This window comes from Marmota flaviventris, chromosome 4 (genome assembly GCF_047511675.1).
Source record: "Marmota flaviventris isolate mMarFla1 chromosome 4, mMarFla1.hap1, whole genome shotgun sequence".
NCBI lineage: Eukaryota > Metazoa > Chordata > Mammalia > Rodentia > Sciuridae > Marmota > Marmota flaviventris.
Window position 1 is genome coordinate 29,694,863 of NC_092501.1, and position 23,359 is coordinate 29,718,221.

Genomic DNA, 23,359 nt, shown 5'->3' on the forward strand with positions numbered 1-23,359 from the left:
GCCTCAAGGACAGAGAGATGGTGGACAGGGGACAGCAAGTCCCTCCCTGCAACAGGCCCTGGGCTGCCATGAACTGTGATGCCAAGAACTCTTCCAAGGGGCTGCTTGGTGGTAGTGACAGAGGTGCCACCAGCAGGGTGAGGCTTTCTGCAGGAAGATCACAGAGGGCCCGGGATCATGGAAGCTGACCTCGGGGAGCCAGGATTGTTCTGGAGCTATTTAGGCCTTCCCAGAAACTCTCAGGAGAATGAGAACGTTCCAGTGTTTTTCTGAGGCTTTCTGGTCCCAGGAAAGGCTGTGTGACCGTGGAGAGGCCCCCACCTCAAGCCCCTGCCCTGGTCCCCTTCCTGCTGAGGCTAGAGCCCCAAGCTGTCAGGTGGGAGGAGGTCTGCCCTGGACTCTGAGCCTTTGTTCCTGAGATGCTGGAGATTTCCACCTTTATTCAGCTCTCGTTCTAACCCAGCTTCTCAACAGAGAGGGGTTTGCCCTCCGCACCCCCCACCAGGACTTTGGACCTTATCTAGGGACATTTTTGATTGTCCCAACTTGGGGAGGGGTAGCACTAGCATCTCATGGTTAGAGCCAGCCATGCTGCAGAACCTCCCGACGTGCAGGACCCCCAGCACGACACAGAATCATCCGGCCCCAAATGTCCGCGCGCTGAGGTTGAGGAACCTGTTAACCTTCTGAGGCTCCGCAGAGCTCCCAGGAGCAATAATGAGGATAATAATAATGAGTGCCCCATTTATCAAGTGCCTCCCGTGTGCCAGGAACTGTGCTAAGAGCTTTACATACATTATCTCAGAAGCCCAGGCGTCCAGCGGGCAACCCCAAGAGGGCTATGAAGGTTTCCATTTTTATAGGATCGATAGAACAATAAAGAGTTAGAGATCCTGAGGTCTCCTTGTTCCCCAGCAATTTGGGGCCTGCTCAGCCCACCTGGACCAGCTGGCGGGCTCCTCATCAACCTCATTACTGTGCTGCTGGGGGCAGCCTCCCTCCCTGGCCTCCTGGAACAGGAAGCTCACCCGCTGATCCAGCCTGCTCCTGCCTGTGTCCGACAGAGCACGCCTGCAGGAGGACAAGAGCCAGGCCTAGGGGCAGAGGGGCCTCGCAGAGACCCCGGCCTTCTCCATGAGCCCCTAGGGATTTGGATAAGCCCCCAAAGTCATGAAAGGGCAACCCCACCCACATGGGGAAACTCTGCTCAGAAACATAAGGTCATCTTCTATTTCAGAGGCAAAGCCCCACCCAAGACCCTTCGCCAGACTCACAAGACTCTGCCAGCACTTGGGGGTTCTAACTGAGCTATCCTGAGTCTGGGGTCTCCCTATGAGGTCCGTGTCACTAAACTGCAACTTCCTCAAAGCAGATGTCTCAAAACAAAAGAATCCTTAAGGCCTCCCCTGAGGTGGAGCATGGGCTGGCCCAGGGCTGTCAGTGGACAGTCACCAAGTCGCCTCCCTAGAAAGGCAAAAGAAGCAGAGAAAGTCACAGCTAAATGCCACCTTTTGCCTCCGTGGAGCAGATGGCCAGGCCGAGGCAGCCCGGGTTGCCAGCAATGTGTCCTGTGCCCACTCTGTGCCAAGCATTTGACATGCAGTCCTCATAGCCCAGGCGGCTCTTAGTATCCCCATGTTGCTGATGAAGAAAGTGATGTCCAAAGGGTTAAGTGACTTGCCTGAGGTCACACAGCTAGTCGGAGACGGAGCCTGCATGGGCCAGGCAGTTTCCAGTGCCTTCCCAGCTCCCTGCTGTCCCCTCCGCTGACCTCACCCCTCTCTCCTCCAGGACATCGCCTCCCCCAAGTTCTCCATGCCCTCCCCTGTTCGCACTGTCATCGCTGCCGACTTTGACAATGACCAGGAGCTGGAGATCTTCTTCAACAACATCGCCTACCGCAGCTCTTCAGCCAACCGCCTCTTCCGGTATGGACCCCAGCCTCGCAGCTGGAGGGTGGAGGAAAGGGTTGGGAACCAGAGGAGGTTCCCAGGGCCAGAGAGTCAGAGCCCAGGGGGAGAAGGACCCTGGTGACAAACAGAAAGGATGGGAGGACGGGGACTGAGCAAGAGGTTTCATGTGTAGAGGGAAAACCCTGAACAAGACTCAGGCGTCCGCTATTGTCAGGAATTGGGTAGAGAGGACATGGACCAGGGCGTGCCCCGGGTTAAGCAGAGACAGGTTGATTTAACAGAGACTTCAGAGAGCCCATAACAGGGCCGTAAGTGTTTCAACTTTCCAAAAGATGGGTGGAGTGTTCCGACTAGATCTGACCATAGGATCCATAGGATGCATCTTTCAGATAAACTTCTCATGGGATTGGTGCCCGGGGAACATTCTTTAGGAAACACTGGAGGAGAAAATTAACAGTAGGGAAGGAACAGGTAGCTTCAGAAACAGAACGAAGCAGCCAGCTCCTGAACATCCTGTCCAGGGAGAAAGAGTTTAATTTCTGAGGTGACACTTCTTGCAGGGAGGAAGGTGTGATGTGGACAACATTGGCTTCAGAATCATCCAGGGGGCCCTGGAACCCCTTTAAGGTACAGAATCCCAGGGCCAGGACCTGTACTTCTACAAGGGCAGCAGGCACCAGGTGACTGATCACAGTAAAATTTGGGAACCACTGCTGGAGACAACCATAGGCCTTGCGGCCCGAGGCATCCCTGTGCCAGCCCTAAAACACGCTGATGAAGCTCAGGACCAGAGAGAAGGGTGGGCCAAAGGTTTTGGAGCCAGGAAATGGGTCAGATCATTGCTTGGCCCAGCAGATCCCTATCCCACTCTCAGAAGGACCCAACTATTAATAAAAGGCATGAGCTGTGACTAAGCATGTTTTAAAATATAATTATTAACCAATCATCAATCCTGACTATATGTAATCACCCCCCAAGGCACCAGATTTACTAATTAGGTGCCTTGCAAAAAGCTTATTCACAACTTCCAGATTAATTGCAGAAGATCAATTGCTCGTTAACAGAGAGACACTACTTTTCTTCTCTGGCTAATAAAGTGTCACTTGCCAGGGCCCCTAAGCACCCAGGAGGCCAGTGCTCCAGTCTCTGTGGCCTAAGAACCCAGTATCTCCCTGCTGCTTGCCCTTGCTGCCTGCTTTAAACCTCCCAGCCTCCCCTGCGGCGGAGCATGGGCTGGCCCAGGGATGTCAGTGGACAGTCACCAAGTGGTCCCCCTGTGAGGTAGTGTGTTTGCTTTCATGCAGAGGCAGCAGAAGCCACCTCCCTAGATCCATGGCTGGGCCCCAAGTCCCAGTGGCAGATGGCTGGGTCCTGAGCACATAGCTCAGGGACTACAGCTGGGACTGCTGCTCAGCTGGCAGCACAGGAAGTTTAACCCCGCCTGTCCCGTGCTGTGCCGGCTCTTCACCTGTCACTGAGCAGAATACCTTGGGCTTCTTGAGCCCAGTGCTGTCCTGTAGCCTGGCCAAGCACTGGGGAAGGAGAGCCTCATGTGCTCAAGTCTGAAAGTCCTTTAATGATACCTAGGGCAATGTGTCACCCAAAGCAGACCCAAACCCAAGAGAAGGGGACTATGAATAATCACCCCAAGCCAATAAAGACAATAGGCATGAACAGGGACTCTTTTAGGCCACCTGGGGTGGGGTGTGGTCCCCCCACTCATGCATGCCTCAGGTCTGTTCTCAACTCTCCCCACACCCTCATCTCTTAGGGATCCCTGCACCCTCTCCAGCCCCATCCTGTCCGCCTCAGCAGCACAGCAAGCTGTTGAAATGCAAATCTGAGCACACCCCTCTCTCCACTTCTTTCAGATAAGGTCCCCAGCCCTTCATTCTCCACTGCTCCCTTTACACTATGCACCAGACACCCTGGGCTCTTCTGGGCATGCACACTGCCCACACCAGCAAGGGCCTGTTCCCTCTTCTTTACCTGAGTGGCACATACTCACCTACTCACCACCATTCTGGTCTCAGCTGGGCTGCCCTTCCTCTGGGAAGCCTTCCAAGACTGTCCTGGTTGGAGTAGCTGGCCCCGCTCTGCACTCCCCTTGCCAGCCCCTGTTGACACAGACCAAGCCCCATTCTCCCCAGTGGGCACTGTACCCCCGAGCCCCATTCAGAGCCCAGCACAGGGACGTTGGTACAACATTCGTTCACTGAATACATAAACGCCTGGGTTTCTCCTGAGGAATCTTTAACATCAGTGTCACCTGAACCAAGAGGTGTCTCTGCCAAGCCATGGCAGAGCTGCAGCACATAAATGATCACAGGGGCTGTGGGTATCAGCAGGCTGAAGTGTCACCCCTCAGCAGGTGCACACACACCCAGGGACACTTACACACAAGTCCACTGGGTTACTCTGATGTACACGCAGAGGAGCTTGACATAGGTGCCCATGTGGGCAGAGGACACCTCATGGGATCTGCACAACCCTGCAGGCACCTTGCAGGTCGGCCAGCTCTCTCTCTGCTATCCGGCCACCATAGGCTTCAGACAGGGGGCCCTGGCCCCCTCCTGAAAGTACCGGCCACATCACAGCCTTCTGTTGGCTGTCTGTGCTTTGGCAGACTCTTCCTGCCCCTGCCGTCCCCCATTGCTCTACACAGCGAGGGCAGAGTACCCACGGCTGCGAGAATATAATGAGTGAGGAAAGTCAGAGAGGGAGGCTCACTGACACCAGCAGCAGTCAGCTTAATATGGCTACAGGGAAGGACTTTGACAGCAGACTTCCCAGAGGTAAATATGTATGACCAAGATTTGCAGTTCAAAACAGACAGAACCCCCGCAACCCAGAGGGACCCCTTTCCTCCTGCTGGCCCCTGGAATTTACTCTCACATCCCACAGACACCTGCTTGGAGCTTTCTAAGAGCCAGGCACTGTGTTAGATGCTGCAGGAGAAGCAGAGATGAATAATGCAAGGTTCCAGCCTGCAGAGCGCTGCTCACAGAACAACTGGGGAGCTAAGATGCTCTCACACGGAGCATTAACACAGGAAGGAAGCGCCAAAGGCCAGGAGAAGGGGCTGGCTTCCTTAGGAGGATGGGGGAGGGGGCATCTGCATGAAGCTTGGGCCCTGGTAGCATCCAGGACTAGGAAGCCCAGGGCCACTTGGAAGAGCACGAAGGTCAGTTGAAGGTAGTTGTACCCCCTGCCCTTCTCCATCCGTCAACTGCCCTTCCCCAGGCTGTCTATAATTCATCCATTAGAGAAGGAAAAATCAATATTTGCCAACATAAATTAAATCCCAAGAAGGGAACGGCCACGGTGTAAGCAGGGTTTGTGATCAGAGAGTGGCTGCATGAGCATCCCGTGGCAGTCCATGCACATGGGGCCTGGGGCTGCTCAGGGGACAGGACAGAGCTGGTGGGTCTCTGGATCCCAGGCCTCTGGGGCCTCACCATAACCAGCCTGTCTCTCTCCTTCAGTGTCATCCGCAGAGAGCACGGAGACCCCCTCATCGAGGAGCTCAATCCTGGTGACGCCCTGGAGCCTGAGGGCCGGGGCACAGGTGAGGGCACCAAGGGCTCTGGCCTGTACCCCGCATCCTGGCTCTGCCTGTGCTCTGGGTGAGGGCAGGTGGAACCAGGCAACCAATCCCACCGTCGGGCTCCTCCCCTCCTTGCCGCTCTGAAGGCTGAGACCCAAGAGCTGGGGTGAGAGCAGAGAGGGAGGAGCCCTGGGGACTGCCAGGCAGAAGGCAGAGCGGGGACAGTCCCTCTTCCAGACTCAGGACAGCAGGCAGCGGGGTGGGATTCTCTGGGTGTGTGGGCAGCAGCTGTCCAGCCAAGCCTTGCAGGGTGAGAACGGGAAGGGGTGAGATGGGTCCCTTTTGCTCTGAGGAAGGGGATTCTGTGTGTGACCCCTCTTGGCACTCAACTTGGTGTCAAAGAACACTAGACCAGGTGACCCAACACCTGGGTCTGCTGTTGTCTCACTCTGTGGTTTTGGTAAAGCTGCTTTGGTTTCTGGGTCTTGTTTTTCACATCTACTAAATGGATATCATCTTATCTTCCCTGCCTCGCCTTTCTGTGTTATAACAAGAACTGAAACACTGATAAATTAACCCCCAAAATGTGCAAATGTTAAGGTATATTATCCAAACCAGAACAGAAGGACCAGTGTGTGAGTGACATGCACCCACCTGCTCCATGCCACATCCAGGGGAGGGGAGGGAGGTCCTGCACTGTGAATCCTATTCTGAGCTGGCCATCAGGCAGGGGAGAGAGGAGCCTGGAGCCCTGTCCTCCTGTCGCAGAGCTGTACCCTTTCTCTGCCTCCCACCCTCAGAGCTGTGGTTGCTGTACCTGGCCGGGTGCCTCTATCCCCCAGGGGTCTGCTGGCCTAGGCCAGAGGTAAAATCTGCATTGCTTGCAGGGGGCGTGGTGACCGACTTCGATGGAGATGGCATGCTGGACCTCATCTTGTCCCACGGAGAGTCCATGGCTCAGCCACTGTCCGTCTTCCGAGGGAATCAGGTGTGCATGGATCTCATGACCCATAGATCCCAGCCCTGTGTGCTCCCCTGGACCCAGCATGGATGAGGGCAGGGCAGCCCAGGAGGCTTGCTGGCCACACATGTGCTGGGAAATGGAAATCCCAGTCCCTGGAGAAGCAAATACATTCCTGGCTGCCCAGTGGACCTCAGGAAGGGTCGCCTCCAGGGAGAAGCCCTCAGCCTCTCACCTGCTGCACTCACTTTTCTGCCCAAACTGTTTTTCCTGAGTCTCTTGCTTTCCCTCCTCTTGCAGGGCCTTTCTTTCCTCTCCACCCGTCTGTCTTTGCCTTGTTCTTCCTCTTCCTCTGCCCTGCCTCCGCCCCGGTGCCTCTCATCCTCCCCATCAACCGTGGCCTTCCTGCTATCCCTCGTGCTCTGACTCCAGGTCTGCCCTTCCCTCCCTGCAGGGCTTCAGCAACAACTGGCTGCGAGTGGTGCCACGGACCCGGTTTGGGGCCTTCGCCAGGGGCGCCAAGGTGGTGCTCTACACCAAGAAGAGTGGCGCCCACCTGAGGATCATCGACGGGGGCTCGGGCTACCTGTGCGAGATGGAGCCTGTGGCACACTTTGGCCTGGGTGAGTCGGGGCCCAGTAGGGAACAGGGAGCGGGTCCTGGAGTCCTGCAGCATGCCACCTGACGCGAGGACTCACAGCCCGAGCATTTTCAGGGTGCCATTTCACTGTGACAGCATGGTGGACACCAGCCACCAGAGGCAAACCCTGCTCTGCTGTGAGCCTGGACTCAGGGAGAAGGGGTAGGGAAGGCTGCCCAGGATTCCATGTCCCTTGCTTTCAGAAGTCCCCACTCCAGGACCTCTGGAATGTTTATCTTCCATTTTTCCAAGGTCATAGCCTTGGTCTTCATGTGCTGGTCTGCATCAGACTTGCCCAGAGCAGTCCCTCCCTTGGCCTCTTGGGAGCTGGTTCAGTCTTTAAGGTGCCACACTAAAACCTGGTGTCTTCCCTCCAATAGAGCCTGGGAGCCCTGTGTTCTCATAGGGAGCCAGGTGACCTGATGGGGTAAAAGCTGGCTCTCAGCCAAGGAGGGGGAATGAAAAAATCTGATCTTTTTATATGTATAAAACCACACAAAGACACACACACACACAGCATGCCTACGGCATTACTAGATGATGCTATCATCTATTTGAGCATCGAAAGTGCAAAATAGTAACAATACCAAATGCTGGTGAGGATGTGGAGATCTCTGAGAGATGAGAGAAACTGGCTGTCTCCCACATGGCTATGCAAATGTAACTCGCACCACTTCTGAAATAGTTTGGCAGATTCTTTAAAAAAGAAAAAAAAAAAACTAAACATGCAACTATTGTACATGAGCCTGCTGTTACAGGTGCTCCTTGACGACAGGAGGTTCTGCCCCAATGCCAACACATCATGAGTTGAAAGATTACAAATGGAGAATGCATGGAACACACCTGGCCACCGAGCCTACCAAACATCTGGGCTCAGCAGCACAGGGCACTGAGAGCACCAGGTGTTCCCCTCGTGATCATGTGGCTGACCAGCAGCCCCAGCTCACTGCTGCTACCTGGCATCAGAAGAGAGCCTCATGCTGCATGTACTAGCCAGGAGAAAAATCCAAATCCAAAATTCAAAGTACAGTTTCTACTGAGTGCCTATCACGCCATCATAAAATAAGAAAATCATTAGTTCAACCATCGTAAGTTGGGGACCATCTATATATCCCCAGACATTTATCTCAGCAGAATGAAAACTTAAATCCACACAAGTCTTTACACTGTTGTTCATAGTAGCTTTATGTTTAATAACAAAAAAAAACAGAGAACATAGATGTCCTTCAGTAGACTAATGGTTCAACAACCTGTGGTACATCCACATCCTGGAATATTACTCAGCAGGGAAGAAATAAAGCATTGATACAAAGCCTAGGGTAGACCTCCAGGGCACCATGGTGAGTGAGAAGAGCTCATCTCCCAAGACAGCATGTGTCCCTTCACAGAACCCTCCTGAAGTGACAAAATCAGAGAGCTGGAAAACAGATTGATGTTCCAGGGTGAGAGATGGCAAAGGGGAAGAGTATAATGACCAAGGGACCACTCTGTAGTGAGGGGGCCGTTCTGTTATCTTGACCGTGGTGATGCTGCCAGTCCACACGTGTGTTAAATGACATAGAACTATACGCACACGAGGCCCCATGCCAGGCTCTTGGGTTCCATATGGTCCAGTTGTTACGGAAGCTGTAACCATTCGGCAGCTGGGTGACAGGCACAGAGGACCACTCTGTACTTCTTGGTAACTTGCTGAGAATCTCCAATTATTTCAAAATAAACCTTTTTTTTTTTTTTACCAGAAATGCATGGAGGGATTAGAAATAAAAGTGTACAAATTCTTCAGGGCTGCAGGGCTTATGATAATGGAAATCAAGGTGGAGAGCATGGGGGCAGGGCGGGAGTAGCTGCTAAAACACAGGAATTAAGAAAGCAGTTGAGTCAAAAGACTCCCAGGTTCAAACCAGACACCTTTCTGTGTGTTAGCACCTCATGAAGTGATATGATTTTAACATAAAAAGATTAGGCAAGATGATCTGATATAAATGATCTGAAATAAATGTATGTCAGTGCTAATGTTATACATGTGCTGTATGTGCATAGGAAAAACTAAAAGAACATAGGAGGCAGGGGCAGGGCTGTCCTCTGAGAGGCTAGGTCCCTGCAGTAACTCCCACCCTGCAGGCAGGGCTGGGCCCTGGTTCTCATTGCCTCACTTAGTCCTTGTGACTATCCTGAGATGGGCATTACTGTCCCCGTTTGACAAACCACAAAACAGAGGATCTGGACAATTAAGAAACGGGCCCCAGGTCACGTGTTACTTACATGGCAGAGCTGGGATTCAAACCCGGCCTGCTTGGAGACATAATTTTTATTTTCTTCCGTGTTTTGGTGTATATGTGTTCCAGTTTTTATAGGGAACACACAATATTTATGTAGTCTGAAGAAGAAGCAATAAATATTTAGGGGCCCCAGGACCTGGTTATATGAGCATGTTCTTGGGCTATGGCACCCTGGGTGGGTCAGGGCATCCATCACCTCTAAGGCACGGTGTGCTATGCTGGCCTTAAAGGTACAAGGCAACTTTTAAATACATACTCCTCTTGCAAAATAGTATTAGTCAACATTTATGGAGCACTTAGTATGTGCCGGGCACTGGGCCAAGTGCTTTGCATAAACTGTTTATTCAAATCTCATCACAACGTGATGAATTAGGCATCGTAACCTGCATTTTACAGGACAGGATACTGAGGCTGAGATTTGGTGACTTGCTCTAAATTGTGCCTGGAGAAGTAAGGAGGGCTGGACTTGACCTCCTTGGACACTCTGGTCTGAGTTGCTGACCACAGTGACCACCCCCTCCTCTCTGGGTACGGCCAGCCAAGATCCTGCTCTGTTTCTTTCTTTCTATACATCTGCATCCCCTCAGTGACTCGGGGGCGGGGGCAGGTGGGCATTGAAGCACCAAGGTGAGCACAATAGTTTCAGAAATGGGATGTTCATCCAGGTATTTGCCTTGATATCAACTCCCACCCCATTGGACAGATAAGGAAATTGAGGCTCACAGAGCAAATCAATGGTGAGGCCAGGATTGGGACTAAGGTTGCTGTCCCCAGGTCCCATGGTTGCCTTTGCTGTTTTAGGATGTATGTCACAGGCCTCCCTGGGTCCCTTCTCTAGCCAGAATCCGTCTTTCCACCCCTAAGAGAATAGACCTGCTTCCTCAACTGCAGCCTCAACAGGTCATTTGGTGGGATCTAGGGTACTTGGGAGCCAACTGTCTCCTATACCCAGGGTGATGTCCACTGCACCCTCCTGATGCCAGTCCTCACTCTTTTTTATGAGGCTGGTGGTTGGTCTGCACCCAGGAAGGGCAGGGACAGTGTGCAGAGGAACTGTAGAATGTGGCCAGGGGCTCTGCTCTCTGAAAGTGGGTCCACTGAGAAGAGAGGGGTCTACAAGACACACTGAGGACTCTGTACAACTGAATGGGCCCTGGGGGGACCCCTGGAGGACAGAGCCACAGCAAGGTCCCTGAGTGTTCTTGGGCCACATGTTGCAGGCCAGGCTCTGGCAGGGAACTGGGAAGTGCACGTGAGGGTCCCTGGGATTTGTTTTTGGTTTGAACTCTGGTTCAAACTGCTCCAGAGGGTCCTCCAGCAGTTCCTGTCTTCTTCAGGGTTTGCTTCCCAGAGAGGCACTTGAAGGAAGATTGTTCTCAAACACAAGCCCCTGCAGGTCAACTGAGATCAGCAAGGGCTCCCGAGGCAGCCCAGCAGGCAGCAGGGCCAGCAGACCTGGGACTCAACGGCAGCAGGCAGGTTCTATCCCTGCAGCTCCAAGGCTTCCTACAGCCCCCGGGGGAATCTCCTTTATGGATACCCCTGATTGATGGGGAAGCCAGCAATGGACCGGGAAGAGAGGGAGCTGGTGGGGAAGGCCAGATATTGAGGAAAGATGGAGACAGAAATGAGACATGGGGAAAAGGAAAAAGGCAGAGACTGGGGGAAGAGGTAAGAATATTACCTGCCCTCCAGGTGCATGGGCCAGTGGAAGGGGCAGGTGGACCAAGGGATTTGTGCAAGACAGATTTAGATGCACCATCATACTGGTCCAGGGATATTGAGAGAACCAGGGACAAGAGAAACTAATTTTTTTTTTTTTTTTTTTTGTGGTGCTGGGGATTGAAGCCAGGGCCTTGTGCATGTGAAGCAAGCACTCTACCAACTGAGCTATATCCCCAGCCCAAGAGAAACTAATTCTGTGCCAGGCTGCATTCTCAGGGAAGTGGATGGAATTAGGTCTATAAGTATGGCAGGAATCTAGAAGGCATGCGCAGGGACTGAGAAGAGCATTCTAGGGACCAGGCTGACTGGACAAAGGCCCAGAGGTGGGAGTGGTCAGTTCAAGAAATGAAAGCCTGGAAAAGGAGACCTGACCAAGCTGTCTGTGATCTCTGGGGCCAATCTGGAGAGGGCAGGATGGACAGAGGGGTGTCTGCAGAGCCAGGAAGATCGAAGCCATCATTGCCGTGAAGGGACAGTGCTGTCAAGGGACCCGCAAGCCAGTAGCACAGGCCATGTTCCCATACCAAGAATCCTGAGGTGAGAGCAGCATTGCTCTTGTTTTTAGAAAACTTTTTGTTCTCTTTCCTACATATCGATTATAGGAACATGAGAAAATATATCATACAAAAAGAAGTAAAAATCACCCACCATCTCACCAAGTGTGTTTGGAATATTAAGTAAAAAATAAACATTTCTCCCTTCACCCCTCCCCTCACACCTTCTGATTCATCTATTCAGTTCATATTTCCTGACACCTACTATGTGCCAGATGGTGACCAGACAACAGTCCTTGTCATGAGAGCTTTTGTACTCTAGTGGAAGGAAGAGAAATGTGGAATATATAATAAACATCATAAATAGGTGAAAATCTAAAACATTAGCTCATATCAAGTGCAATGAAAACAGAAAATGCCCTGGACAGGAAGGGATCAGGAATGGAGAGGGGGAGGACAAGTAATGATTGTCAAATAGGAGGTCTTGGTCGGCCTCTTCACAGTCCCACGATTCTGATGTTTTTGTCACGTACAACACACACAAAGGAGCATGTTCATCGATATATACTACCTGGGAGTTTTTTAAAAGACAAAAATGGTGATTCTTCTTCAATAACTTGCTTTCTTCCTTCCCTTAACCATGTAGCCCTGCCATCCCTCCAAGTCGGTGTGCATCTCTTTTGTTTTCTTTCAACGCTTCAGAGTATTTCACTGTGTGGCAGCACTCATAATTTATTTACCAAGTCCCCTGGTGATGGACAGCTAGATTGTTTCCAGTTCTGAGCAGTTCGAGGTGAGAAGGGGGCCATCCAGAACACAAATCCAAGAAAAGCCTACCCTGGGGTTCTGCGTGACTGGGAGATGAGGTCTGGAGGGAAGAGGGCCGCAGGAAACCCTGCTTCCTGCATGCCCAGGATTTCAGCTCACCCCCCAAACCACCCTGCTGCTGTACTCCCTCCATGAATCACTCTCTGCCTCCTCCTGACTGCAGCAGGGCATGCTGAGCCCACATAAGCCAGTGGACATGGAGGTGAGCACACATGTGTGCCTCCAGTGGACAGCCTCCGTGGCTCCTCCTGTCCCCATCACAGCCAGCTCATGGCTGCTCTCCATGGTACACACCAGCCCACAGTTGTCTCTCTGAATGCTCCAGACCAGGCCTTGCTAGATGTGCATGAGCAACCACATAGATCTGGGACCCTCACGTGCCCTTCCAAGCTCTCTCCCAGAGCCTGGCCTGCAAAACATATGGCCCAAGAACACTCAGGGACCTTGCTGTGGCTCTGTCCTCCAGGGGTCCCCCCAGGGCCTATTCAGTTGTACAGAGTCCTCAGTGTGTCTTGTAGGCCCCTCTCTTCTTAGTGGACCCACTGTCAAAGAGCAGAGCCCCTGGCCACGTTCTACAGTTCCTCTGTACACTGTCCCTGCCCTTCCTGGGTGCAGACCAACCACCAGCCTCATTAATAAGCGATTCTGCTTAGAGGCTCCCTGACTGCTCCCCAGCCCCGCCCCACACAGCCCCCCTGTGAATCTCATACCCTGGCCCCCAACTTCCTGCCTGGTAGTGGGCTGAGCCAGTTCACTACCAAACCCAGAAAATAAAAACAAGTGCCAGTGATCTACTCACCTCCTCAGCCCCCACTAGGGGTCACCCACTCAAGCAGTCCACCCCCACCCCGGAATTGACGGCGCCTCCCCCGCCCCCCATCCCTCCTCCTTTTAAGCTAATTGTTTGCTAGTGACTCAGAGCTGCCTCCAAGCCGGCTGGTGCTCATTTAGGGAAGGAAAATTCAGTGGCCCACATAAAAATTGCTTTATTAAAGTGTAAAAATATTCCGCCAACTGTATTCCCACCATCTGTTTTGCTTGTAATTCTTGTGAAAAGCGCAATTCTCTGTGCCTCCTTGGCCTTTGTCCTTTAAAACCTGCCAGAGGCGACTCACTGCGGCTCCTGGCCTGTGTCTCTGCTGATTCCTGAGGCCCCTCCTCTGTGGGTCCCCCCCTGCTCACAGGCCTGGCCGAGTCTTGAAGGCTGCTCTTGTGCTGGAACCCCCTTCGTGTGCAGCTTCCTGAATACTTGAGATGTCTCAGTATCCTCTGCCTTGGGTACCCTGGGGCAGAGGGATCAGGAAGACCAAGGACAGGCTCTAGTCCTAGCTCAGATATCTGTAAGTCACTTCATTTCACCAAGACTCATTCCAAAAATGGGGACAAAACACCCACCTTACAGGTACAAAAGCCTCAAACTCCTTTCCCCCCACTGCACACATTCTAACACTCTATTTCCCTGCTTTGAACTTCACCCTGGTCTTCAAACACACCATGTCCTTCATACCTCTGTACACTGTCCCCTCTGCCTGGAATGCTCTTTCCTTCCCATCTCAGCCTCACAGACTCTTATTCCTCCTGCAATATCCAAGTGAAATGACCCACCTCTCAGAGTGGCACCAATGCTACCGCTATACCTTCCCAGTTTATGATCATGTAACCACTATGTTCATTGCTCCCACAGGAATCGGTTCCTCCAGGATGGGACCTTCTCATTCATGACTGAATCTCAGATCCCTGTGCAAAACTTGGCACACAATGACTGCTGGGCATGGGTGTGGAGTGGGCAGTGTGACAAGGGTACAGCAGATTGGGACTCTGGGATCAGACAGGCCTGACCTGAGGAACCATGGGAAATCCTCTTGCTTCTCCCAAGGCTCAGCTTTCTCATCTCTAAGTTGGAAATTATAAAACTAATACCTTCCTAGCTGGGCGTGGTGGTGCACACCTATAATCCCAGCTACTCAGAAGAATGGCAAGTTCAAGGTTAGCCTGGGAAACTTAGTGCGACCCTGTCTCAAAATAAAATTTAAAAGGAGGCTGGGGGTGTGGCTCTGTGGAAGAGCCCGTGCTAGGATGAGTGAGGCCCTGGGCTCAATCCTCAGCATGGCTCATTAAAAAAGGGGGGCAGGAATGAATTCTTCCTCGGGTAGGTGTTGTGAAGACTCAAGGCAATAACACCGTGAAGCACGTCATAAGGTTTGGGCACATCGTCGGCCTTCACTGTTATTACCAACAAGGGGAAGCCCTTTGGGGACTGGTGGTGAGGACGCTGATGAATCAGCGGGCAGAGTTTATATTCCAGGGAAGAAGTCCATGCTTCTGGGAGTGTTGGGGTCCATGCTTCTGGAAGTGTTGGGGTGCTGGACTGGCACACCCCTCATACGGACAGGGCTGAGTCCCAGAGAGGTGGCCCAAATCCACAGGCTAGTCAGCGGCTGAGGAGGAAGCCCAGGCTATGCCTTGCAGGCCGGCTTGCCACAGCCCCAGCCCCTCCTGGGTCTGGAGAGGGAGGGCTGGACTGCGCCAGGCACCGCAAGTGCAGGCTGTAAATTTGTGATGGTCTATGAATATTCGGCGGCTCTTTTGAGTTATTTGTGGCACTTCAGGCAGGCTGGAAAATGTATTCCTGTCGCTGTTCTGTTGGCTTAGGTGAGAAACATTTGCTCTCCTTTGTCTCCTTTTTTTTTTTTTAAATGGGAAATGTATAGTTTTTACATGTGCCAGTTAATTTGGGCACTGTGCACCCTAAAAATGCCAAATCTCTTGCACCTCAAGAGTCTACTTCAAAACAGAAAAATTAAACCTGTAGTTGGCACTCCTCAGCCCCTTTCCCGCCCCTCCCCAGGAGAAGTTATAGGCGGGGGAGGCAGAGCACTTTCTGGCCTGATAATTCAAACCCAGAACCAGGGTGGTTGGGCTCAGGAAGAGCTGGGCTCTGTGGCAAGAAAAATAACTGAATACAGGACTGTCCCCATGACGCTGCCTGTGGTGCCCATAAGTTCAGGGCTGCCCTCCCCTCCAGGACTTGGGAATCTCCAGGTTGCGGCACCTGGTCCCACCTCACTCCCTGCAGACATAGTGACATAGGGAGATTTCTCTGAAGGTTGGAGGAAGCAGGGTGGGAGGGGCACCCACAAGGGAGGACGATGATGTGGCTGATATGTCCCCCACTGGACAGAAAGAGGTAGCTGGTGCTCCTCTCCATGATACTGTCCTGGCCCCCGCCCCTCAGCAGACATCTGCACCCTTCACTAGATCCTTCTCAGTCTGCATGAGGTTTCCAGGCCCCTTTGCTAAAATACGAGAATCTCTTTTATGCATCTAAATACCTCACAGACAACCCTCCACCCCCATAGTAACTGTCATTGTCACATCCATTGGTGGATGGTAAGGACCAAAAGCCAGTATGAATCCAACAGCACTTTCCAGTGTCATTTATTTTCTGACAGTATCTACATGCATTAGGAGAAAAATAGGCGTGCATTCCTATGAGTGATGTGCCATTTACTCAGCCCAGGAATGATGCTTAAGGGACTACATAGATTTGAGGGTTCCCAGTGCTCCCCAGAGCATGTGTCCACATCTGGTCAGTCCAGGTGGGTGTTCAGCACTCCTATGTGTGCTGAGCACCATCTCCTGTGCAGGTGGTGGTCCAGGAGCTCATCCCCTCCCTGAAGGTGAGGCCCAGCCCCCCTGCCCTCCCCAATCCATCACCATTAGCCTGACCTTGCCACAGGGACCAGCCTGGTTCCTTATGCAGGGAGCCAGGGCAGTCTTTGACAAGCCTAAACACCTGACAAATCTTTCCCACCTGCTTTCTGCCAATGATGTAGCACATTGCTTTAGGGATGTGTGCAGATGGATTCACCGTGAATGTTGTCTGAGCTTCACCGCCACCTCCTGTAAACATCTCAGCTCTGTAGAATGGTCTTTCTCCAGTGCCCTCCACCCTATCTTTTCCAGGTCTTTATTTAGAGCTCAGCTCAAATACCTCCTCCCCAAGAGGCTATCCCCGAAGAGCCCCAACCAGCCTCCAGGTCCTCTTTACCCTGTTGCTCGGCTTTCTTCACTGAGCTTGTTGATATCTGGCATGATTGTTTGTTCATGTGTTTGGCCTCTGTCCCACATGTAGAGTGGAAGCCCCCTGACAACAGGGACATTCAGTGACAAAAGAGGGCCTGCCCTCTACCAGAGCTCCATAAATAGATATGGAAGAGGGATGCCTAGGAGTCCACAGTGACTTGGCTGCAGAGCTGGGGTTTGTCCCCAGGGGTCCCAGGATCCTGCTCCCCAGTATGTTCTGTCCAACACACCAGGGTAAGTAGGAGAGTCAGGATTTGGAGTCCAGATGCCAGAGTCAAGTCGCTGACCACCAGGCCTTCCACCTCCCCAAATCCAGCTTCATGCTACTTGACTTGTGGTTAGAATGTAAATTCTACAGCTGTGCTATCCAGTATGGCAACCATCAGCCATGTGTGAATGTACTTATTTAAATGTATTTTTAAATCAATCATGTATTTTATTTAATCATGCATTTTATTTAGATGTAAATTTGTTTAAAATTAAATAAAATCTAAAATTCACTTCCTCAGTCCCACTAGTCCCACTTTGAGTGCTCAACAGCCACAGATGGCCATCAGGGCAGGAAGTTCTGTTGTACAGTGTTGGTCTAAAGAGGAGGCACCTCAAATCTGTCTTGTTCGTTTCCCTAGCCCGTAGAAGAGGACTCCATTAATGCTTTTATTACATGAAGGAATCCATTACTGCCAGTGCTTTGGCTGAGAGCCCCTCTCCCCTCTGCTGCTGACCGCTGTCCTTCCTCCCACAGGGAGGGATGAAGCCAGCAGTGTGGAAGTGACGTGGCCAGATGGCAAGATGGTGAGCCAGAGTGTGGCCAGTGAGAAGATGAACTCAGTGCTGGAGATCCTTTACCCCCGGGATGAGGACAAACTTCAGGACCCAGCCCCACTTGAGGTGGGCCAAGGCATCTGGACCTCATATCTAGAAAAGCAGACACCACCCACAGTCTCATGGGCTGTAGCATTGGCCTCTAGAATAATGGCGGGCTTCAGAGTGATCCCTCCATTTGTAGTCTGAACAACACTATCACATTCTCTTCTGCTTCTCAGAAATCCTAGAGAATTGTCAGAGCAAGTGTTTTGTATCCATTTTACAGAGGACAAAACTGAGACCAAGAAAGGGGACCCAAGGCCCACTGAGGCCTACAACCAGTTGTGAGCAGGGTTAAAAATTGACCTGTAGGTCCCCTGCAGCCCTCCTGGTTCTTTCCAAGTATCTTATGAGACCTCCTTTTGCCCTAAGGGTGGGGCTCAGACCCTGTACAGAGCCTCTGTGGACCAATCTCTGGTCCAGATCAGGTATGCAGAACCCATGTGAAGGGAAATGAGCAGGAGTTTGGATTATGTTCATTCTTGCCCCCTGCACACTATGCCGTCTCCTGTTCTCAGAGCAAGGCAGAGGGTCCTAGAAGGGAGGGAACTCCACCCAGGCCTTAGGACTGAGAACACCCCTCATGCTGGAGTAAGAGTAACAGCTTCTCTGTGGCTGTGACTAGGAGGAGACCTGAGATGGGACAGTCTCAACTCACTGTTGTCTCTGCTTCTGCCCACCTTACAGTGCGGCCAGGGATTCTCCCAGCACGAAAATGGCCATTGCATGGGTGAGTTGTCTGCGGGCCCCAGGGGATGGGCACTCCCTGGGAAATGTTGGCCTGACCAGTGGCAATATCCAGGGTGTAGACAGAGGGTGGAAAGGCAGGGAGAGGACGGTGTTGTTCCCTGGGACTCCAGATGCCAAGACAACCGCCATATGACTCACCAAGGTGGGAGTGACCGGCAGGCTGACTCACTGCAGTTCTGGGAATTGGCAGTGTCTCATGCCATGAATATAGAGGATCCTGGGAGCCAGCATAAAGACAGTGGAGACTCTGGTGGGCGAGCTTTGTCCTGGTGCAGGTAGAATAGCCACATGCCATGGCAGCCAGGGAAGCAGCCGGTAGGGTCTGACAGGCAAGGTTGGCCATTGTTGGGAGCATCCAGGCAAAGCAGGGTGCGAAGTCACAGAGCAGGTGGGAGATTACATACTGGTGCAGTACTAGGGGACAGGTAGCTTCTAGATGGTAGTGCCATAAAAATCCAGTGACCTTCTGAAAATCTCCCAAGAGCCTAGAATAGGAAGGGAGCAGCCTAGAGGCTCAGTGTCCACAAGACCTTCAACCTAGCGTCTTCCATTCTAGTGACCAGTAACAAGGGGTCAAGCCAAGGATTCCTCCTTCCTTAGACCCAATTCGACTCTAAAGCCACACATTAGCTTCAGGCTAATGCATTTGCTGCAGAGGTACATAAGTAAATTAGACAGATAGCCCCATCCTCTCCATAACCAATAGACAGACCCACAGTAAACAGTCAATGGCCACACATGGGATCAGGACTGGAATGGGGCAGGGGCAGGGGCTTGAGAGTACCAAGGTGGCCCTCAACCATCTGGAGAGGGTCCTAGAAGGCCACCTTGAGAAAGCAGGGTCTGAGCTGGGACCTGAGGGATGACAAGGAGTTGGACTGACACAGAGAGGCAATGTTCCAGAGAAGAGCCCTGTCTGGGCAAAGCACCTCAAAATGCAGAAGCATAGGAGCAGGGAGGCTCAGGGTGGTTGAGGAGGATGTGACTCCCCCACACTCCCCATGTCCCCACCCTGGCCTCATGCTAAACAGACAGTGCAGGTGTATGGAAAACGGTCTTCTCTGCATGCTGGAAGGACCCTTCCAGATCACCAAACCAGCCCCCTCCATTTTTTCATCATCCAACAGGCATTGATATGCCTCCTGCATGGTACCAAGCACCATGTTGGGCCCTCAGGGTGCAGCCCAAGTGCCTGCTCTGAGAGGTGTTCCTTCTGGTAGAGGGAGACTGACCCCAACCATGGGATCACATAGCTAGGCAGGATGGTTTAAGAACCTGTAAACAAGATGCTCTCTGGAAACTGTTCTGAACAGAGTAGGCAGGGAGGGATACTGGATAGGATTCTTTTATGCTGAGCCCCCAAGGATGAGAAGAATGCAGCCTCGGGATGAGCTGAGTGGGAAGCTCTCCTGGCAGAGGAGAGGGCAGGGGTGAAGAGCCCAAGGTAGGAAAAGGCTTGCTGTGCCCGAGGGGCAGGCAGGAGGCCCATATGCCTGAGATGACATGGAGGAGGCAGCACCAGGTCAAGGAGGGGCTTCAGGCTCTGGGAAGAAGGCTGGATTTTGTTCTTAGGGCCCTTGGAAGTTAAGCAGGAGAGTGACCTGATGTGATTCACATTTTTAAAAGATCACTCTGGCTGCTGAATTGCAGATTGGATTGGAGGGAAGAGTGGAAGCCAGGAGGCCAGTAAGGCGCCAACTGCAGAACTCCAGGCAAGAGATCATGGGGGCTGGGAATAGGGTGGTGGCAGAGGAGTGAGGAAGGTGGACAGGCAAGAGGTGCACTGTGGGGCAGAACGGACAGGACCTGCTGTGGGGTTGTGTATGGGGGTGAAGAAAAGGGAGGATTGGGGGATCGCTCCAATTTCTTCTGGAGCCGTTGAGTAGATGATGGTAGCATTGATTGAGCTAAGGAAGATGGGAACGGGGGAAGGAGAGGTTTAAGGGCTGAGGGAAATCTAAAGTTCCATTTTGGACATATTAAGTTTGAGGTGTGTATTAGATATCCAGGTGGAACTGTCAAGTAGGTCATTGGTGAGTGGATTCATGAGTCTGGAGCTCAAAGGAGAGGTTATGGCTAGAGACAGAAAGTTTGCAGTCATCCATATGCAAGGAGATCACCTAGAGAAACTGTGGTGGATAGAAAAGAAGACCCAGGACCAAGCCTGAGTGCCACCCCACCATGTAGAAGTCAAGTAGGGAGGAGCCAGCCAAGGGAATTGAAGAAAGGAAATGGAGGCCCATCAAGAAGGGACATGCCCAAGGTCACAGAGTGAGTGGGTGGGCACACAGCCTGAGCTAGGACCCACTGCCCCACACCTCCCTGGTGAGTGGCTCCCCTCACCTTGCAGATACCAATGAATGCATCCAGTTCCCATTTGTGTGCCCTCGAGACAAGCCAGTGTGTGTCAACACCTACGGAAGCTACAGATGCCGAACCAACAAGAGATGCAGTCGGGGCTTTGAGCCTAATGAGGATGGCACAGCCTGTGTGGGTGAGTGGGCCCCCAGCCACAGTCTAGTAGTAGATCAAAGTTGTCTTTCACTGGGAAGCTCTGGGTGGGCTGCAGATCAAGGTCCTCAGCCCTGCCTTCTCCTGAATATAGACAGTCTCCTTAGTCTACCATTGAGTCTCCAGGGAAAATCATGGCAGGAGCTTGGAGAGGCCCCATTACTACTAACCCCCACCTACAGGGCCCCAGGGGTGCTGTCCTGGCCTTAGGCTATCATTCTTCTCACATCTCCTAAAACAAGCATTCCTACCTAGAGGTCAGCCCATATTTTCATAGCTGGGATATAAACTAACTCCTATGAGTCATCTCTTTCTAAATTTCTGAACCCATGTTTGTCTTCTTCCTCCCAAACTCTTTCCTCCACCCCAATCCTATCCCTCTCTCCTTTCTCTCTTCCCCATTCTCTACTTCCCTTCCCTGTCCTTTTTGCAGCTCAAGTGGCCTTTTTAGGTGGGTATTCTTCTTCGGCTGCCTTTAGAATCTCTGAGCCTCTATCTCAGGCCTCATATCTTTCTCTAGGCCTTGGACTTTGCCTTCAGTTATATGCACTTTAAACTCCATCAATAAAGGAAAAAAAAAATACAAAACTAACAACCTTTGTGGAAAACTAAATCTCTCTCCTGCTGCCTGTCTCTTTCCATACCCAATAGATTCTGCCATGTGCTCCCTCTAAGTGGACAGCAGGGTGGCCATCTTTGAAAAGGGAAGTTTGGGAGATACTGTTGCAACCTTAGTTGTTTGTGAAGTCTTTCTTTGCATGTTTTCTGAGAAAACAGAAAAAGAAAGTCTCCCCTGTACCCCATCCAGCCTCCCTCACTCCTTCAGAAGAATCAAGATAGTCCTGTCTTTCCTGTGTTCTCGTGAACTTCTTATTTTGCCCTTAACAAAGATGGCTCCCACGTGGTTGCTTGCTCAGTTGATTCGGTAATGTATCATGTACCTGCTGGTCCAGCTTCTGCTGTTTCTGCTTTGTGCACCCTGACTTCCTGTGGCAGAAAAGCCTTATTAGAGTCCGAAGTGATTAGGGGAGGGAAAAAGGGTGAGCCTTTGGGACTCTGGATAAAAATGTTAAAATTTGAACTTCTTAAGTATTCTAGCCTCTTTTCTGGGGAAACTATGCCAATAAAGTCTCTGCTACGTATCACCACCTAGCTAGTGGGGGCAAAATGTGTCTGGGCAAGATGCTGGTTGTAGCAGCAGCCCTTCTACCAGAAGGTGCTTGGAAAACAAGTCATAATACAGGGAAAGCACCACCCCAGGCATGAGCAGTGGTTTGGGTATATACAAAAATGTTCATTTTGGGGGGCGGGGGACCAGGGTTTGGATCAAACGAGGGATAAGAGATGAGCAATTGGCAGACAGTAAGGGAACACTCTTCGCCATTTACCTGGGGGAGGTCACTTCTCCACTCTGGGTCTCCATTTCCCTAATCTAAATGACAATAGAATTGGGCTGGTATATCCTCAAAGGCCCTTTCCTTTTTAAGATTCTTCCATATGTGCCTGGATGTGGGTCTGGCTAGTCTCGGGTTATCCTCATTTCTAGAAAGAACCTCGCAATTCAATCTTTGCAATGTGCTTAGAAATCTGGAAGCTCCTATAGCCAGAGCAGCCTTTAGGGATGATGTAACGCTACAGAATATGTTCACAGCCAGCCGCGGGTAGTGAAGGCGCATTATAAATCACAGATCTATTCTTCATGGGGGAAAAAAGTTGCTCCAAGATATAATAAAATCACACTTAAGAATGCAGCAAGCCTTTTAAAAACATATTTAACAAAAAAACTACCTTTTTCTGATATCATAATAATACTCCCAATAAATCACAAAATATGAGTTCCTTGTAGCTAGTGCTGTTTTTACACTCAGAACAGGAGCTTAAATGAAAAGTTTTAAAATGAAAACAGCTACAATTTCCTTGAGAAGCATAGACCAACTTAAAAATCGCTCTACTTCTGGAAAACTCATTCCTGTGTATTGACATAAAATTAAAGATCTGAAAGGGCCTCAGAGATGAGGCTCAGAGAGATGAAGTGATCAAGGTCACTCTGTCCAAGGTCACAGAGCCAACGGGTCCCAAGCCAGGGCTGGAGCCCTTTCCCACCATGGTGTCTTATCAGAGGAGTTAAGGGGCAGCTGTCACTGCTGAGACTATCCCCAGTCATTCCGGAAGCTGTTGCCTTTTTAGAACTAATAAGTGGATCTCAGATAGTGAGATAAGCAAAACCCACAGAGGGATGACTCCAAATGCAGTTGTAAATGACAAGATAACCGGGCCCATTGACTGGCCTCACAAGAAGGAAGGGACAAGACAACGGGGGAGATGGTCTGCCAAGGACACCAGAAGCTTCAGGATGACAGCTTCAGAGAAGGCGTTGAACTCCTGTATTTCAAGTTTCGTGTGATGGGGTCTATCTGGGTCATTTCACTCTGTTCAGTGGGTGGAGTCAGAAAGGAGTTACAAAGAGGAATTCAAGGCTCCCAATTATTAGGAGCACAATTACAGTGACCACACTCCGGAGCAAAAAGGCTTTCCATTCCATTTCATTCATTCGTTCGTTCATTTAGCAGATATAGATTGGACACTTGCTAAGGGCCCAGGACTGAACTGGGCTCTAGACATATAACGGTGAGCAAAGGTAACCTGATTTCTGCCCCCACACTACCAAGTGCAGGGACCGGAGGGGGATAACAAAGGGCTTTCTGAAAAGTTTAGCTAAATTCTTGGTTTCATCCATTCATCCATCCATATATTTACT

At 51.4% G+C, this 23,359-nt stretch overlaps 1 protein-coding gene across 3 annotated transcripts in view; it reads left to right on the forward strand.

The window, feature by feature from the left end:
• The window catches only part of Crtac1 (cartilage acidic protein 1), a 134,414-nt gene extending 112,765 nt beyond the window's left edge, over positions 1–21,649 (forward strand). For 2 of the 3 annotated variants that reach the window (XM_071610695.1, XM_071610696.1), the window contains exons 8-16: positions 1,792–1,928; positions 5,399–5,481; positions 6,348–6,448; positions 6,876–7,044; positions 17,219–17,364; positions 18,028–18,070; positions 19,741–19,802; positions 20,441–20,584; positions 21,410–21,649. In XM_071610695.1, coding sequence (XP_071466796.1) covers positions 1,792–1,928; positions 5,399–5,481; positions 6,348–6,448; positions 6,876–7,044; positions 17,219–17,364; positions 18,028–18,070; positions 19,741–19,802; positions 20,441–20,584; positions 21,410–21,466 — 942 coding nt within the window. In that variant the 3' untranslated portion in view covers positions 21,467–21,649. The remainder of the gene's footprint in view (positions 1–1,791; positions 1,929–5,398; positions 5,482–6,347; positions 6,449–6,875; positions 7,045–17,218; positions 17,365–18,027; positions 18,071–19,740; positions 19,803–20,440; positions 20,585–21,409) is intronic. The other variant, XM_071610697.1, reaches the window with a different exon arrangement.
• Positions 21,650–23,359: the final 1,710 nt, after the last annotated feature.